At 36.9% G+C, this 20,013-nt stretch overlaps 1 protein-coding gene across 1 annotated transcript in view; it reads right to left on the reverse strand.

Annotated features, from left to right (window-relative positions):
- ABCA13 (ATP binding cassette subfamily A member 13) overlaps nucleotides 1–20,013 on the reverse strand; it is a 199,117-nt gene that overhangs the window by 154,994 nt on the left and 24,110 nt on the right. Inside the window, exons 10-12 of the mRNA XM_054817845.1 lie at nucleotides 18,752–18,954; nucleotides 1,996–6,708; nucleotides 120–226 (exon numbers count right to left, since the gene is read on the reverse strand). Of these exons, the coding sequence (XP_054673820.1) occupies nucleotides 120–226; nucleotides 1,996–6,708; nucleotides 18,752–18,954 (5,023 nt within the window). The remainder of the gene's footprint in view (nucleotides 1–119; nucleotides 227–1,995; nucleotides 6,709–18,751; nucleotides 18,955–20,013) is intronic.

Consider the following 20,013-nt stretch of genomic DNA (forward strand, 5'->3'; position numbering starts at 1 on the left):
GTCTTGCTTGGCATCACCGAAATTAACTTATTTTTATGAAAGGTTGCTTATAGTAAACCCTTAACATTATAGCACTAACATGTATTCTGACCCATACAGTCCCTACTGTGGTAACCAACCTGAAAAGATTTTAAGAACGTTCAAAACAGTAAACTGCAACTTCTGCAACAGTAGGACACTAGCAGGGTATAAATGTTTCTGAAGAATCTTGCAGATTTTAGATGCTCTGTAGAAAGATTATAAGAAAGCATTATTTTCATAACAAGGGTACCACTGAAAATTTTCAGTAAGTGACTATGTACAATTGCAATCTTCAATGGACCATATAAGGATTTCAATATTAATAGCTATTATATTTGTCTGAACTATTTCAAAATCATAACATAATACTTCCATGTAAAAAAAAAAAAAAACCCAAACAGATTTTCATCAAGGTAGCAAGTCATCAGGTTTCTTAAGACATAAGAAGTGCTAGAAAGTACTTTAGCAAAATCATAATAGCTTCAGAAATACTGAGAGCCCATGGCATATACTGACTTGATGGCAAAGAGCAGAATACTCAAAATCTCTGATAATCAGCATTTGGGGAAAATACTTTCCTGGTATTTGCTTTTGATTTTTCAACAGATTTGGCTAATACCTTGCCCTGCTGACCATGGTTTCACATATTTACGTGCAATTAATCATAAAGGTCTAAATACCACATCAGAGCCATGCATCAACTTCAGTATGCTGTTTCTCAGCTGGTCTATGTCAGCAGGATCAGTAGCTCCACCAGCAAGACACCCTAGAGCTGTTTGGAGCAACCATCTTGTAGGATGCATTCAATGAGTATTACTTAAATGCAGCAACTCCATTCTAGTAGTACTTTTATTAAATAAATAAGTTGTCAGCAAACATTTTCCTGAAGCAGAGTTTCCTCTGCTGCTGGATTACATTTGATTTAAGTAATCTGACAAAAATGATCTTGGGATCAAGATTCCTTCAGAAACTGTATTTGTTAAACTGAACAACTTAACACTATAACCATAGCCCCAAAAGGGTAATCTTGTTTGTGTAAGTTATCAGCAAATTTAAGTTGAAGACATTTCAAATACAGTATATCTACATTTGGATATAGAAAGAAAAAAAAAAAGAAAAAAAAACGCACACAAAACATTAGTCCCAAGCATTCCTTAATATTTAGCTCTATAGCCAAAATGACTGCTGTCCACAAATAACTGTGGGTTCGGTGTTCAGAACTCCAAGGATTTTAAAACACTCACAGCAAAGAAGCAGGTGAAGGGTCTAGAGCACAAGTCTTATGAGGAGCGGCTGAGGGAACTGGGGTTGTTTAGCCTGGAGAAAAGGAGGGTCAGAGGAGACCTCATTGCTCTCTACAACTACCTGACAGGAGGTTGCAGGCAGGTGGGTGTTGGTCTCTTCTCCCAAGTAACAAGCAATAGGACAGGAGGAAATGGCCTCAAGTTGCACCAGGTCAGGTTTAGATTGGATATTAGGAAAAATTTCTTCACCAAAAGGGTTATCAAGCATTGAAACAGGCTGCCCAGGGAAGTGATTGAGTCACCATCCCTGGAGGTATTTGAAAGAAGTGTAGATGTGGTGCTTAGGGACATGGTTGAGTGGTGGACTTGGCAGTGCTAGGTTAATGGTTGGACTCAATGATCTTAAAAGTCTTTTCTAACCTAAATGATTCTATGATTTTATTCTGTCATGTAAATATTTGGTTCTATAATAATTCCAAAGAAACCACTTTGAGTATCAATACAGATGACTGAATACATCGATAACCTGGTCCACACAATATATTATGATACCAAATAGGGCTCGTCTGAACAATGTAAGTTCATACAAAATACTGTTTTAGTCAAAGCCACAGATCAGGAATTAAACAGCAATTAACTTAATAAAAGTTTTGATTGAGATGTTTACAAACAAAGAACCCTTCTGTCATTGTCAGCACACTGTCAAAATGAGTACATAGAAAATGCTCACCTCATTTCTGCCATTAAATCCTTATACAAATCCTTTAGTAAGAAGGTTATTTTGTTCCTGTCATGTTCTGTGGTAGACTGAAATATCGTTTGCAAGATCTCTTGCATGATCTCCAGAGTTCTGTTTTGGGACTGAGTAGAAACTTCTCTGTATTGTGTGTTATCAAAAAATGAATCAATGAAGTCAACTATCTGAAGCTCAATTTTGTTTGTATGCAGAGCTTCTTCTATAACAGCAAGATCAGCAATTATATGAAGGAGACTGTTTAGCAAAACTGAATTAGCAGTATGAGTATTATTCAATTTTTCTCTGCTAAGATGACCATCGACAAACAATATACCAGTGTAATCTTCCTTAGACTTATTTTGGAATAGTTCCAGAAAGTCAATAATGTCTTTGACAACCAGCAGTAGGTCATTCGATGAATTTTCATTAGCCGCAAGGAGAATTAGCCCATGCATTATTTTAGAATAATTTTTATTGTTACACTCACATAGAATGCTGTTTGCAATCGCTTGTATGTCTTCAAAATTTCTTAACATAGCATCTACAGATGATGTATTAAACTGCTGTATTAAAACATCAAAAGCCATCGAAGAGGACTGTCCAGTGGCTAACCTTAGTAATTGAAATTCTTGGTCTATCACTGCAAGGAAGTGTTTAACATTAAAATTCACCAATAAATCTTCTACGCTTGTAACTATAGGAAACCAGAAGTTCTCAAAGTTATCAGATATGTTATTGTTTCCATTTAAAGTTGATAATATCATAAGCACTGAGTATGTCTGGTTTCCAACAGAAGACAGTGTCATTAAAGGCTGAATTACAGAAAGAAAAGAAAGGACTGCTTCTGCACCCAGGACTCCAGAAACTTCACTGGTCATATTATTAGCATTAGCAAGAACAGTCTTTATAAGTGATGTTCTTGAATGTCTGTTCCAATTTACACCACCATAAAGATCATCCAGCTGTTCAAGAACACCTTTGGCCATCTCCATTTCTGCAACTGGCATATCACTCAATATTTCTACAATTTGTAAAGCCACTTTTCTCTTCGGTGTGGAGGAACAATTGATTGAGTATGTATTATTCACCTGCAGTGGCACAGCATAGAGGGATAGCTCATTCCAAAAATCTAGCAGCTCTTTGAGAATTGAGCCATTTACATGATGGAGTTCAGAAAACTTCAAAAGAATAGAGTTCCATTCTTTGACCTCATGAAAAAAGCAAGTCAGATTGCGAGTGATATCCATCTGAAAATCTTCCATAGTGCATGAGGAACCGTCCACCAGAGTGATGAGTTTCAGCTCCTTAATGACTTTTATGACTGCATTGTAACTAAGAGTAGAATTGATAGTCACAAAGTCACAAGGATTAAAAGTGGGATCCCTCTGAGGTGTTACTGTTGTGACAGTCCAGCAGAATGCTGCATAAAAACAAACTGAGGCCTCTGCAGGTTCATCAGACATATCTGTCAATGTCTCCAACAACATCAGAAGACTCTCTACTTGATTAGAGAACTCCTCTTCAGTAAACATTGGCATTTTTGCTTCCTGAGTCAGTATGAAAGCATATACTTCAGTTAGTGCTTCTGTGATGTTTCCATGAGCTAGTCTTTCTGTAAGGCTGATGACATCAAGGAGGAGATGGAACATCTCTTCTACATTATAGAGCTCATCTTGCTCAAAGAGTCGCATTATTTGCCATAAGCCAGTCAGGTTCCAATCACATGAATTATTCTCAAATGCATCCCACCAGTCTATTAACATTCCTAACTCAGAGTTCTCAGTATACAAAGGTTTGATATTTTTAAAGAAATTATCTAGGCTCCTCTGGACTTGTTTGAATTGACTTATCAAGAACTGAACATCCATGTTCCTCATATTTTGCACCAAGGCTACTATATGTTTTAGAAATTCTTTATCATCTCTTAATGGAAAGTCAGTAAAACTAGAAGCCTTGAAAAATTTAAGTGTCTTCCTTACCAGTTCAATATTCAGAGCTGCTGTTTCTATCAGTTTCTGGAGAAATGTTTTGCGCTCACCCTGCAAGTCTGACTCAAGTGTACTAATCACATATTGAAAGAATTCCATCAACAAACTGGTATTTTTCTCATGCAAGAAAGGTTTGATCTCAATATCCAAATAAGAAGAGCTGTTTTCTTGAATTTCAAAAGCTTTATTTTTCAGAAGAGTTTGAATTTCTGCCAAAAGTTCTACTGATGAAAGCTGAACTTGGTGAAAAGGATTAAGGAACATCCTGAAAGTCCTGTTAAATCCATGGACTGACTGACTAAAATGGGTCTTATTTGACATATACTGTGAGTGCCCCACTAAATCATTGACAACCATTTGTATTTGCCCTCCAGAGTTATTTAAAAGTGTAAAAATAAACTCAAGCACACTAATGTTGTCTTTTACATAAAATTCAGGGAGAATAATTTTTAAAGTTTTTGCTATAATATTGAAATAAACATTTACACAAATCACATCAGAACCAGTTAAGGAACATTCAGGAAGTATCAAATTAAAAATCAAATTAACAAAGTCCATCACATTCATTAGTTTAGCATCTGTCTCACTATTTCCCAGAGATTTCAGTAGAAATAAAATATGTTTTGCACTTTCAAGGTGGGAAGTTGACTTGTATTTTTCACTGAGATTACTTAATTCATGTATCCATCTGTTACAATCATCTGCTTCATCCACTGTACTATAAAAGCTTAGAAAGGAATTAAGATGAGATGAAAAATTTGTTTGTGAATGGCTTATATCTTTCATAGTATTGTCCAAAATTAGTTTTGTAATATTCTGGAAAATGCTGATACAAACCGTATATTTGCCTTGAAGTACACTTTTAAAGAAAGAAATTGTGTCTTTTATCTCAGTGAGAACAATTCCAAGTTCCTTTTGGGAGAGCTTGAGAATAGCAGAAAGGGAATTTCCAATGGAAAATACACCAGCACCCCTATCTTCTCCCTTGGATCCTCCCAAGATGAAAGTATCAAGCCAAGAATTCAAAAACTCTCCATTAACAACCTTCAGTATAGATTTCTGCAATTCAGTTATCATGACTCCCATCATTTCTAAAGCACTTTCTAAACTGTTACCTTCCAGCAAACTTGTGACATCAACTGCATTGTTAAATACACTGTGAAGATTAGCAAGGAAAGATTCAAAATCTTTCCAGTCATTTAAATCACCACCTCCTTCAAATATGATTTTTAATAGATTCATTGCTGCTGTTGTAGCTTCAACAATAACCATAGCAGTATTATTGCACAGTTCATCATGAGTTGCATTTAAAAGACTTTCAGAGAGATTTGCCAAATCATTTCTTAGACAGACAAAAAAAGTTGAATTCAAATTTAAGATTTTGGATGCTTCTTCAAAAATCTCTGTCCAGGTTTGAAGCCATGTAAAAGTGCAGTGCAAAGCAGAATGCACACTTACCTTATCTCCCAAGTTTGTTTTATTAAACAGAACACTGGCCAGTGGAAGCAGAAGTAAGTTGTAAACTTCTGCTGAATGATCTACAGAAGTGATGTTTGACAGATAAAAATCAATGCACCCATTATTTACCAGGCATTCTGAGGAGATATCAAGAAACTGTTCCAAATAACAAAAGGCAGCTGTTCGAAACTCTTCATCTACAAACAAAGTTTTAAGGCTGATCAGAGTGCTATAGACAACTTGCATATCTTTTTTTCCTTTTTGTGCAAGAGTCTGGGCCTGAAGCTCTGTGTAGTTGTAAATGATTAGTAACTTTTCACAGAGAGACTTACTGGTGAAGTCCCAGAGAAGATCAAAAGTTTCAGACAGAAAATCAAAAAATCTGTCCCTATCTTGGAAATTATGCCATACTTGAAAAGATGAAATATCTTTTGAAGTCTCATAAAGAAATGGTAACAGAGTGCTATTGCTCTCAATATTTAAGACCAGATCATCATTCTGATACAGAGAGAAAAGTATTGAAACAAGTGAGGCCACACTAGTACTGTTTAATTTTTGGATGTTTTTGAAGAAATCATGCACAATTTCTCTTAATTCTTGTTCCTTATGTATAAAAGTTGCATTTGAGAATAATAAAGAGGAGGCATTATTAAGTCCATGAATTGCGCTAAAAGACACATTGATATGATCATCACTCAGTGATCCAAACTCATAGAGATTCCTTAGGAAGGTTTCACTTAAGTGTTTTAGATGGTGCCATGCAGCAATATTTAGCTCTGGCCAATCAGTCAGGATATTTTGGAGCATTAGCATATTTCTATTAAGGATTTTATTTTCTGTAATGGAAAATATAATTCGAGATAAGGTCTCCAACACCTCCTCCTCTTCCACTTGACTCAAATGAGAGAGGCTAGAATGAAGTTCATAGAATACAATTTTCACTGTATGCCAGAAAATTTCTGTCTTCTCTTTCGTCCAGAATCTCTGAAGAGGCCAGAAATTTTTTTGTGGTTTATGGAGTTCAGAGACTGCAAATGAGAAATTAGTGGCAGATTCCTTCCCCTCAGCAAAATTTTTCATCCATATAATTGTATTATTCAAGACATTTTTGATTAGAGACTGGTTTGAAGCAGCTGAAAAATCAAACATTATTATTTCTTCTATGGCTTCTACAAGATGAAAAAGATGATCCATTTCCTTTTCATCAGAATTCCATAAGTTTTCTTCTCTCTTCAAAGACTCTTTGAAAGATGTCAAAATCCTGAAAAATTAAGCATGAGTGTTTTCTTATTAGTTACCTAGCAGATAGACAAGAAGGGGTTAAATATATATTTTATAATTTTAGAATATAATTTGATTTACTTAAGGAAAGTTCAAATATCATTTAAATAGCAGTTACAAATTAATCACCACAAGACCTGAAATAATAGCACAAATGACAATCACTTTGGTTTTCAAAAATGTGACAGAACTCACTGAAAAGTCATAGCCACATTCAAATCAAAACCTGAATGTAGGCAGGTAGGTTAAAGAAATGTGCATTTATCAGAATTTATAACCAAGCTTGTAAGCCACAAAGAGTCAAACACCTTTAACTTATGTACATCACATTTTCAGCTGCTGAAAAGAGCAAAGCTTTATGCTCCACAGATTAATTATCTTATAGAAAGGAACTTATAAATAACATCTCTAATTTTCAGTGAATTCTGAGAAATTATTTTTGTTTTATTGTAATTATTGAAAGCCAAAACATTCCAGTTGACTAATTGATAGCTGAACACTGATATTTTAACAACTAGAAAACACCCAAAACATGAAGTCACAGTTAAAATTGGAATGTTCCAACTGATGTTTCCTTTATGTCAATACTATTTATCAAAAGAAAAAAAATGTTTACTAGATCTCTAAGAATGGTCAAGAATGAAGTGCATGGAAAAAGGAGCATTCCAATGCAAAGGTCTCAAAAGTTGAAAATACCCTCTCCTTAAAGGTGTTTTCTTTTAATAGTTAAAAAGCAGAACACCACACACCATTAAAAAGGTTTGTGAGGGAATTTTTGTGTCAATTACTGGAATGTCTTCTACAGAAGAGAAACCAAGATGTTAAACATTTAAAAAAAAAAAAGCATTCCCCACATAGAATCTCTTTCCTAGACCTTATTCAAGTCAAAGAAATACCTCTGTATGTATAGCAAAGAAAACCCAAACAAGTCAAGTGATTTTCTTAGTACTACTGTGTAGAGAAAATAGTGCGTCCTCTAGAAACAGCATTTAAGACCAAATCTAAATCCTTGCCCTAAGAAATGTGTCTGCATTGACCTTTATAACAAAGTTGGGGAAAAGCACAAAAGAAAAGGGACTGAATATTCAAGATAACAATTTGCATTCTGCTTCTTAGCTTCTATTTTCTTTCTACTGTAGATATCAAGAATATCCAAGATTTTGAAAACCCAAACCAGGAGTTCTTTACTTCTAGAGCCCACTTTAATCAAGTCGCTAAAATCCCTGTCAAGTTCTGCTTGAATGAAAAGCATGATATGACCTATCTAACAGTGGAGGAAATATTCAAATTGTGCCATTTGTAAACTTTTGATTCTTCATCTTTCATTGCACTGATAGCATTTATTTCCATTTGACAGGTTAAACAAGGTATTGATTTAGCAAAGAGCTAAATAGCAGCATAATGAAAAATAAAGTTCAAAGTCCAGAAGCGTAATTTAGAAAGTATTCTTATCTATTAACAGCTGTGATTACCAGCATAGCATGGTAAATATTTAATAGCACTTAATAGCAGAGGCAGCACTCAACAATCAGTCTGAAGTTGTTCCATGAGGAATTTTTTTCTTTTTTTAAACAGAGTGATGATTAAATGGCTTCTGCTGCACTGTTCATCTAGACATTAGCAGGGCTATAATGCAAGTAATTTAGCGACAAGAAGCCCTTGTAACAAGGGCTAGGAGTCCACCACTTTAGTTACCAGTGGTGACACAATAGAAATGGATATATCTTTTTTTAATGCTTTTGAATGACAGCCACAAACTCTGCAACTTTCTTTGCAGGATTTTGTTTCTTCCCAGTAATGCTGGAAGACAGCAGTCATTTGGTAGAAAAGAGGCAGGGTAATTATGTTCAAGAATTACAAAAGTTCATAGTGGAGGTGGGGTAAAGGATTTCTGGAAAATTGTTAAACAAAGAAATTTCATTGACTAATTCAACCTCACCGTGCCCAGGAAATAAATGAGGAATAATCTGGTAAGTCTTGCGGAAATGCTAAATAATGACCTAGGATGGTCTCCAAACTGAGCTTTTGTCCAGAACATAGAGATGATTCTAGTCCATCTGCAGAGAAAATAAAAATTTCAACATCAAGAAACAAATGAAAAAAAGTTTTTATGAACACATCTATGAACAATTTGATTGACTCCCATTGAAACATCCTGAGTAAGTCCTACCCAATTTAGTAGGACTTGAATGTGTGCAGAAAGAGAAATGCATTATATACATTTTAAAAGAAGTAAACATGCAATTTTTATTAAAGTGTTTGATAGTTCTACTGAATGATTTAAAGGAATGAAATGCAGAATCAATAAATATCAGCTCTGTATAAGGTACACCTGTATTTTCCTTACAGAAAAATTCAAATACAATTCCTTACAGAAAAAAGGAAAAATAGAAGATATCTTTTGAATTATACATGAACTGCAGAACTAGTTCAAATACGATTAGTTTTATTATACCAGAGGGCACTTAGTGCTGTACTCAGTACTGAAATGAACTTTAATATTTCTTTTTCCTTGGAATTTCAGTGAAGAGAAAGCAGTTCTGTGAAATTCACTATTACTGCCCAGATAACTGAAATAACCAGAATTGTAATAGATTATAAAACCTCAACAATCAATTCACAGTTGAACAGTTCATTTCACTAACACAGTTCTTTGATTAAAAAAGTACTGCTTATTTTTGCATACATTCCATAGCTGCCCACTTACTAATAAGATATTCAGCACATTTCTGATTAGCTCTGCAGAAAAATAGAGTAAAAAAAGTAAAAGTGTGTTTGGAAAAACAGATCCTTAGCAAGAACAAAATCTTTCGCAAATCCCAAGAATTAGCTTTAAAAAAAAATCCATCAGTAACCTAAATCCTTCAGAAGCTGGAAATGAAGTAGTCAAAAATGGAAGAATGGGGAGCATGGTGACAATACTTAAAGGAAACACACAGGTGATATTGGGTGAGGTCATTTTGTAGAGCTGTTTGAATCAGCCACATTGTGCCCTGTTTCATAGCTTCTCTAAAACATTGAGAATAGTAACAAAAATATTTAATGCGAAAGAATTCTGAAATTAATCTCCCATTCCTCAGCATATATCTCAGATATATCAAAGTCTTCCCCAAATAATGAAAAAACCTGTGTATTCCAAGAAAATTAACAGCAGATGGATCAGGACATCTGGAATATCACAGGACAACTGGGATGAAAGAAATCAAGCAATTGCCTAATAGGAAACAAGCCTAGAAATACCTCTAGTGGGTGACCAGCTAGTCTGGTCTCCCGTTTATATCCTGGACTTAAGAAGCCTTCCTGACGGAATGCTGTTACAGAAGTAGAGAATCCAATCAGGTTCAACCAGTTGGAATTTTCCTAATAGAAATGAATGATCCAAGAATTTTCCAGCTGGCACTAAAATCACAGCCATTTACCAGAGTCAGGCGCTGCATATTGTAAGTTTTCCTTGCTAATGATTCAGTCAGCTGGTGAATCCCAAGGTTGATGGAGACACAAACAGAAACAGGCTCACAGATGTAACTTCCCTTTCTGAGGAATACCATACTCTAAACCAGATAGGAAATCATCAGAATAAAGCCTGTGCTATGCAGCAGCTCTTTTCTCACCTGACTGACCTGCTGTGGAGCCTGCTTCCTCATTGATGTATTGAGCTACCTCGCATATCCAACTGACAAAAGTTGTTAAATCCTTCCAGTATAGGTTTCCCTCAAAAGCAAACAAAGTTTCTTCAAGTGTATTATTAATTCTGAAATGACACAGAAAACAAGGCTACCATGATTAAACCAGTGATTTATTTCAAAGTCATTTACCTTGTGAGCACATGCTGTTTCTCTGTAAATCTCTAGCTAACTTCTTTTGCTCCTTTATGCATACAGTGCTACTGACTTAGGGAAGAACTGAGGCAGACAGGATAATAGCAGAGTCCTTTGCTAAAGAAATCAGTGGCATAGCTGTTACATCACTCTAAGCACAACTAGACATTACTACAGAGGTTTGTGAGCAGAAAAAAAAAATAATCTAAAAAGCCTTTTAAGAAACCCCCAAGAAAATGCTCTGGTTCAAAAAGTAGCATTTTGAAACTGAAAACACTCATCAAGAAATGCTTCCTCTTGCCCTGAAATACACCATTACATTAAAAAAAAAATATATTATTTTGTCCCTGAAAAAACCCAAACAAACAAAACAACAAAACACCTCGCATAAAAACAGTGCTGAGCTTTTGTTGCTCTTCAATGTTACTTAATCACAAGCCTCTACTCCCAGGGGTCTTTTAGCTCTACCTCTGATTTTGATATTCAAAAAAGAAAATATAAAATTAGTCCTCCTGGTGATTTCATAGTCATTTAGAAACATGGAGGGAGGGAAAGCAATCAACCATTGACCAACAGCAAAAGGGACAGGAAAAATGAGATAAATTTTCTAATGTCTAAGATATTAATAATATCTGTGGACTTAATCTCTGCTGCCAATGCAGCTTGTGGAATTTCTGATGGATTCTTGAATGCTTAGAGCTAATAGTTTTACCGCTTTAATAGAAAACTCTTCTGTCTAGTTTCTCATACACATAAGTAATGTAGATAGTTGTCTTCTATACATGTTTAAGTTTGTGACCTAGGACATCTGTCCAGTATAAATGCAACTTCACGTCAAACGCAATATGCTCATGATTTACACTGCCAAGCAAGAATAATAAAATCCTATCCTATTTTAAAGCATTTTATTGATAGAGGGATTTGTCTCTAATATACTCTGATTTAACATTAACACCATTAAAGCTTGAAATCAGTAGAATTACTGAGTCATTGCAAATGACAATCAACTTAATGAAAAGATCTGCGTACTTTCTGCCAAAATAGAGGAATGGTGACCACTCGATGTGTTCAGAAAGCAACTTCAAGCTGCAATACCCCTCCTAGTGCACTTTCTAACCACTATCTCTTTAATGTTTTCCTGCACCTTTCAGATCCATTTTCCAAGCATCCTGAGCAGCACAGTACCCGAGAGGTACGTACCAGGAAGCAGGCTGAGAAGTAGCAGAAAATGCTGGGATGTGAGAAGATAAGAAGGGAGAATAGGCTTTTAAAATCCTAGATACCTGCCTATCTTCAATCTATTTCCACCCCTACCACCCAAATACTACTACTAATAAAAAAAAAAATCATCCTCTACCTTCCTGTTTATGCTTATGGAAAATTGTTAACACTGGGTGGTAATCAGAAGCAAAAAGCAGGGTTCAAACCTTTTTATCTATTCAGTTACTGGTTATCTTACTCCAGGCTGGTACCAGTCAAGATCTTTATGTATTAAAAGGTATACAAGATACATACAGTGAGAAGAGTAGCTGTTCCTGACAAGAGCTGAAATGGACATCCTCCTCAGGTGGTGCCTCTGTGCTCAGCAATTGATTAATTTCACAGTAATAAGCATAATTTTTGGTTAGCTGCTCTTCTATTTCTTGCCATCCCAAATAATTATCCATTATTGAATCTGGCAGGCTCTGTCGTCCCTGAGTAACTTTTTGCAGAAGCAGGACCTTTCACAGTAAAGAAAGCAATATTTGAAACCAGTAAAAAGGAAACTCACCTGAGACTTTCCACCCTGCTGCTTAGATTTGTAATATTGATGATATTGAAGTCCAACGTAAAATGGATTAAATGAGCAGTCTTTCAAACCTTCTCAACTTCTTCTGGAAGCCACAGTTACTTACCATGTCTAAAATGTCACATCCACTCAAGAGACTCCACAGGATTATTTTTGCCTTGCCCCCAAGCGCATTTTAATCAGTTTAAATAATCAGTTAGCCATCCACTTATTAATAGCAAACACTAAGTAGTAAGCTACAACCCCTGCTAATTTATTTCATTTTGTAATAGTGATATAAGTAAGACACTGCAAGCTTTAAACACGAAAAGAATTCAGAAATACTTACAGATTCCTTTAGTGACTGGACCTGGTTACTTAGCTTGGATGTCACCTCTGAGCCATTGCCAGGGCACATATATATTGCTAAAACGTCAATGTCGTTTGAACCTTGTGGAAGTCTCAGGGTCTTCTCAAACATTGTAAGCATGTCATTGCACGTATAGGAAGTACTGCTCATCAACATCTAAAATTTAATGAATATACTGTCACTTTAAAAATGAACTCAGGGTGAAGGAACAGATTTAATTCACACTCCATATTAATTCTCACCATGAAATATCAAAAGACAAAAAAGTACAAAGTAAAGTTGGACCAAAATGTTGCTGAATAAAAAGTTAAATACTCTACTTAGCAAGTACTTTTTATCCCCCAAAATGAGCCTCTGCAGCTTTATGCAAATTAGTATACAAACATTAAATAACAACATACCTGTTTTATCTCCACAAAGAGCTTTCTGATGTCTAGATGAATTAGTCCATCTCTTTGGGCAAATGGAGTATTTTTTTCCAGGCTACGTAAGACTTCTGTAAGACATTTCCCCAACACACCCCATAAAGAAAATATTTAACCTATACAGTAGTTCAGGACAGTACAGTAGGAAGCATCCTTCTGGGAAAGAAAAGTATGCATGATATGGTTTATAAATACAGCAGTTACAGAGGCATAAAGGTTCCACTTTGGTTTAGATGACATCCCTGCCCAAAGCACTCCATCATTTTGCACAAAATATGTACACAGTTGCACTCTGTACTTCTGAGGAGCAAAGACTGCTCCCCTCGTGTACCATCACTGAAAAAACTCATCAAGACAAGGCAGAAAGAAGAGAGCAGTCATCTTACACCAGCAAAAGCATGACCCTATCCCCTTTCACAGTTATATCAGAGTAACTCCAATGACTTCAGTGAGCTTTCATGATTTTCAAGAAAGGAAAATGAGGTCCCATGTGGGCTTCTAGCTATGAATTCTGTAAATAAACTTGGACTCTTTCATATATAACTGTTGATTTAGTCAGCAAATTCTTCTGAAATATGGAAAGGTGGCCTAATTCCTTAAGCTCCCAAGCAAAACTAATGTCACTCTTCTCAAATAAAAGACAACCACAGAAACGTTACCAGGTCATGTTGGGAGTTGTCAAATCCAGTAGTCCTACAGAGGTGATGCTGCCATAGCTCCATGCCCCCAGGTCCAACCAGCAGCAAGGCTGGGCAGGTGGGCTCACAAGCCAACGCGTACACAGTAAACACACATGGCCGGCCACACAGGTCATTACAGACCAACACGTGCAGCACTCACACAAACAGCACCAACAGCCTCATCCTGTTCACCTCCTTTTTTGATGGGGATGAAAATCTGTTAGAGGGAATTCATATATATATATATATATACACACACACACACACACACACAGTATGGATCCCCCACAGATGTGCTCAGACACCCAGTCTGCCCAGCAGCTGCCCCTGGATCCCAGTCTCCCTCCCCAGTTGCTGGCACCTGGGCACACAAGCCCTCGAGGCTGCAGCCCTGCTCCAGCTTCTGGTACAGATGTGCTTGCTCACATACTGAGTGAATCCCTGCAAGAACTGCTCTTGGACACTGAGTCCATCTAGCAGCTGGTCCTGGTCCCTCAGCTCTCCCCAGCTGCATCACACACAGGAGGTACACAAACAGGTCTCTCAGTCAACCCCCAGAACCCATGATCTCCCTGGTGTTGGCCTGGACCTCCTGGTTCCTCCAATAGCTGACAACTCCTCACTGTCAGAGAAGCACACACCTCCCCAGCTCCCAGGCCACCTCACCCATCCTTCAGCTATCCCAGCCTAATATTCACTACCGATCACGCACTGATACACCCATCCTCACTCACTCTAGTTTCTGGCACCTCGGACGCACGGGTCCCACTCCATTTGCTGGCACTTGATTTCACTCACTCTAGTCCTTCCAGTTGTTGCTATGGTCCCCTGTATGTCCCATGGTCTGACCTCAGTTGCTGCACGCAGAGCCCCATACACACACTTGCACATAGAATAGAGAGTCCTCACCCAGGAAAAAAAGTTAGAAATATTTAGTGAGAAGGCTGGACAGCCTGCAATGGTCAGGCGCAAAGCATGGCCAGGCAAGCATTATTGATCAAGCAGCCTGTTCACACGCAAGCAGCCCCTTTCATCACCTTATTTCTATTTTCCCATGCTTGTTCCTCCCCAAACCACCTAGATCACTTCCTTTGCCCACCTTTGTTTCCTCTTCCAAACCTCCCATACTAAGTCTTGTACAATCCCAAAATGCTCTTTCCCTGTTTCCTGTAATGAGTCCCATACCCCTAGGCAGTAATCCCCTCAGTCTCTATGGTGACCCAGCCTTGGAGGATCTGGAACCAGGTACCATTTGGGTTCTCCCACTTGCCACTGTTCCTCTATACTCCTTTGTGAAGGTGGAGGTGAGCATTTTACCACATAAGCTGACGGAGCAGATGCTCAGCTATAATACATCAGTAAAACTCCACTGTCAAGAAGTATACTGATGTACAGTACACAGGCAAAATTATGTGGCATGCTTCATATCAACCCACAGAAACCATCCTGAAGTTTCAGAGGTGTCTTGCAGGTTTGGGTGCACATGTAAATCAGGATTCAGTAATACAACTAGCAGTACTGATTACATGTGGCCACGTGCTATAAAACAAAACACACAAGACAAAAATGACACCTTTTGATTCAATGACCTTATCAATCCAGAAGATAAACAATCAGAAAATTTAATATTAAATGTCTGAAAAGTGCACCTTTGGAAAATTATGTTGAAAGAGTACTTGTTCTCTCATGAGAACTGCTCCCTGCTATGCACTCAATCCTTGTTCATTTTTAGAGGCTAAAATAGATTTTACAGTTTAGTTCAGTTAGCTGATACAGCTAAAAGGTATGCTGGATTATATCAGGGCTTTTGTGTATCAACAAGAGAACTGCTTGCTAAATTCTCAGAGTAATCAGCTATAAAGCCATTAAAGGCAAGAAGCATACATGTGTCATACAACATAACCCAAGGAAAGTGGTCTTCACTGTTATCACTGATGCTGTAATGTGATCTGCACAACCCTTACTCCTAGTAAGGATACACAGTACTAAAATACACAAAACTTGTGTCAGAGTCTGTGTTAATTTCCAACAGTGATCTTCAAACAAGAGGTTTTTATTTGTAGTCTGAAGACATCCGAGCTAAAATCAAGGACAATTTCAGTGGCATCTTGGACAAAATTTGTACTTTTAATATATTGTTTGTTCTTTACTGTAAAGATATGCAAATATCAAGTAATTTAAGACTATTAATGTCCCCAAAAGGTATTTGATGAAAAGCATGTTTTTCACATACCTAATTACAACTGACTAATATAAGTATTCTTCCTATATACACCTAGATTATAGTATTGCAGGTCTCCACTAAAAGGCTTCACAGAAAGATATCTTGTCCCTTTTCCTTTTTTTTTTTTTTTAATCCAGATCTGTGTGGACCTTATAATATGATTATATAGCTGACCAACTCCTGGGTATGATGGTGCTGAGCATCACACAATCCAAGTCCTAGCACACGGTATAATATTATAAATGTATTCCAAATCTGAAAGTCACAATTACTGAACAGCCATATTTACAAGAACTTCATGGGAGCTAGTTCATCTTAGCCAAACTGCTGAAAATAGATCCAGTTCCCCAACTGCTTGTAAAATACACCTCCACTTGCCCTGAGTTCTTCAATACTGTCCCCTCTCTTCTGGGAATGGCACCTTCTACTTCCTTCACCACCAGCCTAGCTTTGTGTCCAAAAGCATAGCCCCCCAAGAAATAATCACCCTGCCTCTTTGCTTCACAGCCCTCAATCAAATCCTTACTTAAGGAGATCAGAAAATCCGTATGTCCAACTCAGCATTTCGCTTCACATGCAATGACCAGCCAGAAAAGTCAAGCTGCATCTAAATCTAAACCTAAGACTTCTTGTGCACATATATTTGACTGATGGCATCAGAAGCTTCTCAAGCATTGATAATTTTAATTTTTATTAAGCAGGTTCTTTTTCTTGAGTTATATCTTTAAGCAACAGCCACAGCAGCATACAACATCATACAAGATGCCTAAGGAAATTGTTTATTCCTGATATGAGAAGCAAAAACAGGTAATATGTTGTGTTCCAGCATCACTAAGGGAAACAAAATTTTAGGAATTCAAAAGCTGCTGTAAATATCCAAGTGTGACATGTATTACAGAGCCCAAATGACTTCCTAGAGGTAGAGTGTTATCCATTTCCCATGTTATTCTGTGGAAGTCATTTGAGTGCTAGTAACGAGTAACCACCATGCAGCTTTACCTTCAGTGAAGTATAAATACTGTGCTATTACGTTCCTTACAGCTCCATCTACCAGAAGCAATCTCTTTGTAACAGGCCATTGAGGTATACCCTGAAGTACAGACTGCATTCTCTCCAGATGCAGGATTCTGCAATCAAAAGAGGTAGAGCACAGAAATATGGCATATTACAAACAAAAAGGTAAAGTTGCTGGAAAATTATGGGATTTTTTTTGTTGTGCAGTCACTATATCATCTACTTTGTAATCTTACAACAGCAGCAGTATAGCAGTTTCTTTTTATTAAAAAAAAAAGAACCAAAATTCCAAAATGTACTACTAAATTATTGAACAATTTGACGGCAGTCTCTCCCTTAACAGTAGAAAATGGATTTTACAAAAACCTTGGCAAACTAAGGAAACCGCAGCAAAAACAAAACAAAAGAACCCCTCTGACTCAGCATTCACTGATCAGTCTCCCAGGTGAGAAGTACAACTTGTTTTCATGGACAAGTCTACTTCTTTTCAGACTAATTTACCTGAAGGTCAAAACCATTAATGTTAGGGAAGATTTTCACACAAAATCATCTCATTTCCTCCCCTTTGCAGCAGAAAGAAAAAAAAAAAAAAAAAAAGAAATTTCTCATGAAAGAGTTCATTTTCTATCAAGCCATTTACTGTATGAAAAAATGCTTCTGAATACTCAAAGATGGGAAAAGGAGGTAGTGGCTGCTATTCCACCAGTGACTGTTAGGTTAAGCACGAGTCCTTTTTTTTTGTTTGTTTGGTTTTGTTGTTTCTTAAGTAGATAGGGAAACAGAATTCTTAGACCAGTTCATTTTGCATACATCACCCAGAAAAATTTTCTTGATTTTACTTTAAAACATATGCTGTGAATCAGAATACTGAAATCAAAGCACAATTTTTACAAGCTTGTAGTTGCACTTGTCCTGAAATGGAAATTGAAGGCATTTCCAAAGTTGCAACAAAATAGATTTCTACTAGAGTAGTGATCAACTGCTAAAAGAATAACTCTACTGTACAGGAAGATTTGGACTGCTTCAACAAAACAAATCATTATTAATAAGTACAGAACTTATAGCCATATCTTTGTCTAAACTGCTTACATTTGCATTAAGTGTTAAGCTAAACAGGGAACTTGAAACTCTAAGTTCAAAAACATTAAAAGAAATCTTAGCCTCTAAGTGCCCTAGATATTACATCTATATACAAACACATAGCATTACACTGTAATTCTGTTCTCCACAGTAGGCATCTGTTCCAAGATCTCCTGCACAAACTAACGTGAGTATGACTCCTATAACAAAAATACAAAAGATTTCAGATGCACTGGACTTGCTGTACATGAGTAGATTGATCCTATAGCATACATTCATGAGAAGCATTACTGAGTCACAGAAACAATTTGTGGGAATTGCAGAACACGATAAAGAATTCAGGTCCTAGTTCAAAATGTTTAATTACACACAGCTGCTGATTCCTATGACTCCTGATCATGTACTTGGGTTCTCTGCTGAACCTCTAAGTAGATATACTCTGAATCACAGAGTTAATTTCTTTTTCAGAATGTGTATGGATCAGCACAACTATTTGACTGTATGTAACGTTTTGAATTACAGAATAAAAAATAAAAACACGAGACAGACAAAAATCAGAAATCAATTAAATGTAATGTGAAAGTAAATATTCAAGTTGATCTGAACTTTATAAGACAAGTTGCAAAAAGATAGGTATAACTTACAGATCATGAGATGCAGTATATCCTTCCGAAAAGTAGGCATCTGCGTTCTCATTCCATTGCTGGATCAGGGTATTTATCTCAGATAAAAGTTTCCTGGCTTCCCTGTCTTCTAGAAACTGAGACATTAAATCACCTATGATTCTTTCAAGTTCCAAAAGGAGTTTCTGAGAGAGCCTGCTGCTGCTGAACCCTTGCTCAAATACCTAGCAGATTGAATGCAAAACAGAAAGCACGTTGTTAGAGAATCAAAGCTTTCTTATTTACACAATACACAGAATTCGCATGTCTTTAAAAAAAGCACAATTAATAATGATAGTAAAAATTCTCCCTAACAATGTGTCTAGACTCAGAAATGACTGGCCTCACAAAGGTTTCAATACAGTTTGGACTGACTTGCAAGTTGGCAATATAGCATGCTACATCATACAGAGAACTAACATCTTATGCTCTGCTGTCCTTGCCCAAAGACCTAGGAATGGTAAAAAAGATGGCTTGAGACTGAACCCAGCCAAAAGCAGACCTTCACAGTCAATTACTCAGGCTTGCTTTCCCTTACAGGTCTTCTGCCTACACTACCAACAGGATGGAAGGCAGCAGCCTCAACATTTTTGGGGTCCCATTACACGAAGAGATGGAGAAGGAGCCTGCACGCTCCTATTGTGTAGCCTAGAATAAGGCATACCAAGGCCTGGCCAAACCTACTGTGTTTTTTTTAATGCCAAGTACTTATAACCGATTTTTACTATGAAAGACGTCCCGTTCACCAAGGGAATTCCCAGTGGCCAACAGCTTACAGTATTTCAAGTTGCCATCATAAGGATGTCAGCTCTTGCAAAGAATTTGAAAATCATGGCTGAAATTACTAGTGGATTTTCCTATGGCTACAATAGGAATTAGTGCATTAGTTTTGGCAATCACATTAAATGATTACTTCAAGTCATCATACATCAGTGAAACCTTTACCAAGAGAGAAATCAAAGTCTACATTTTTGAGGAAATACACACTAAGCTCTATGTGCTTTCCTTAGATGATACTGCAAACATCTCCAGAGCAGCTTGATACACACTGATATATTTTAATGGAAAAAAACCCCATATTTCAGTGGAAAAACAAACACCAGCGTTAAGGCAGCTAGGCAAATGCTTTCCTTAGGAAACATCTGAATGATTTATCCTTTTCTCCATGCAACTACAAACGTGTCATCATAGAGACTGCATGGCAAGCTGTTTTGCCAGAGTAGAATTTTAAGATGCTATACTGG

This window comes from Grus americana, chromosome 2, assembly GCF_028858705.1.
Source record: "Grus americana isolate bGruAme1 chromosome 2, bGruAme1.mat, whole genome shotgun sequence".
Lineage (NCBI taxonomy): Eukaryota > Metazoa > Chordata > Aves > Gruiformes > Gruidae > Grus > Grus americana.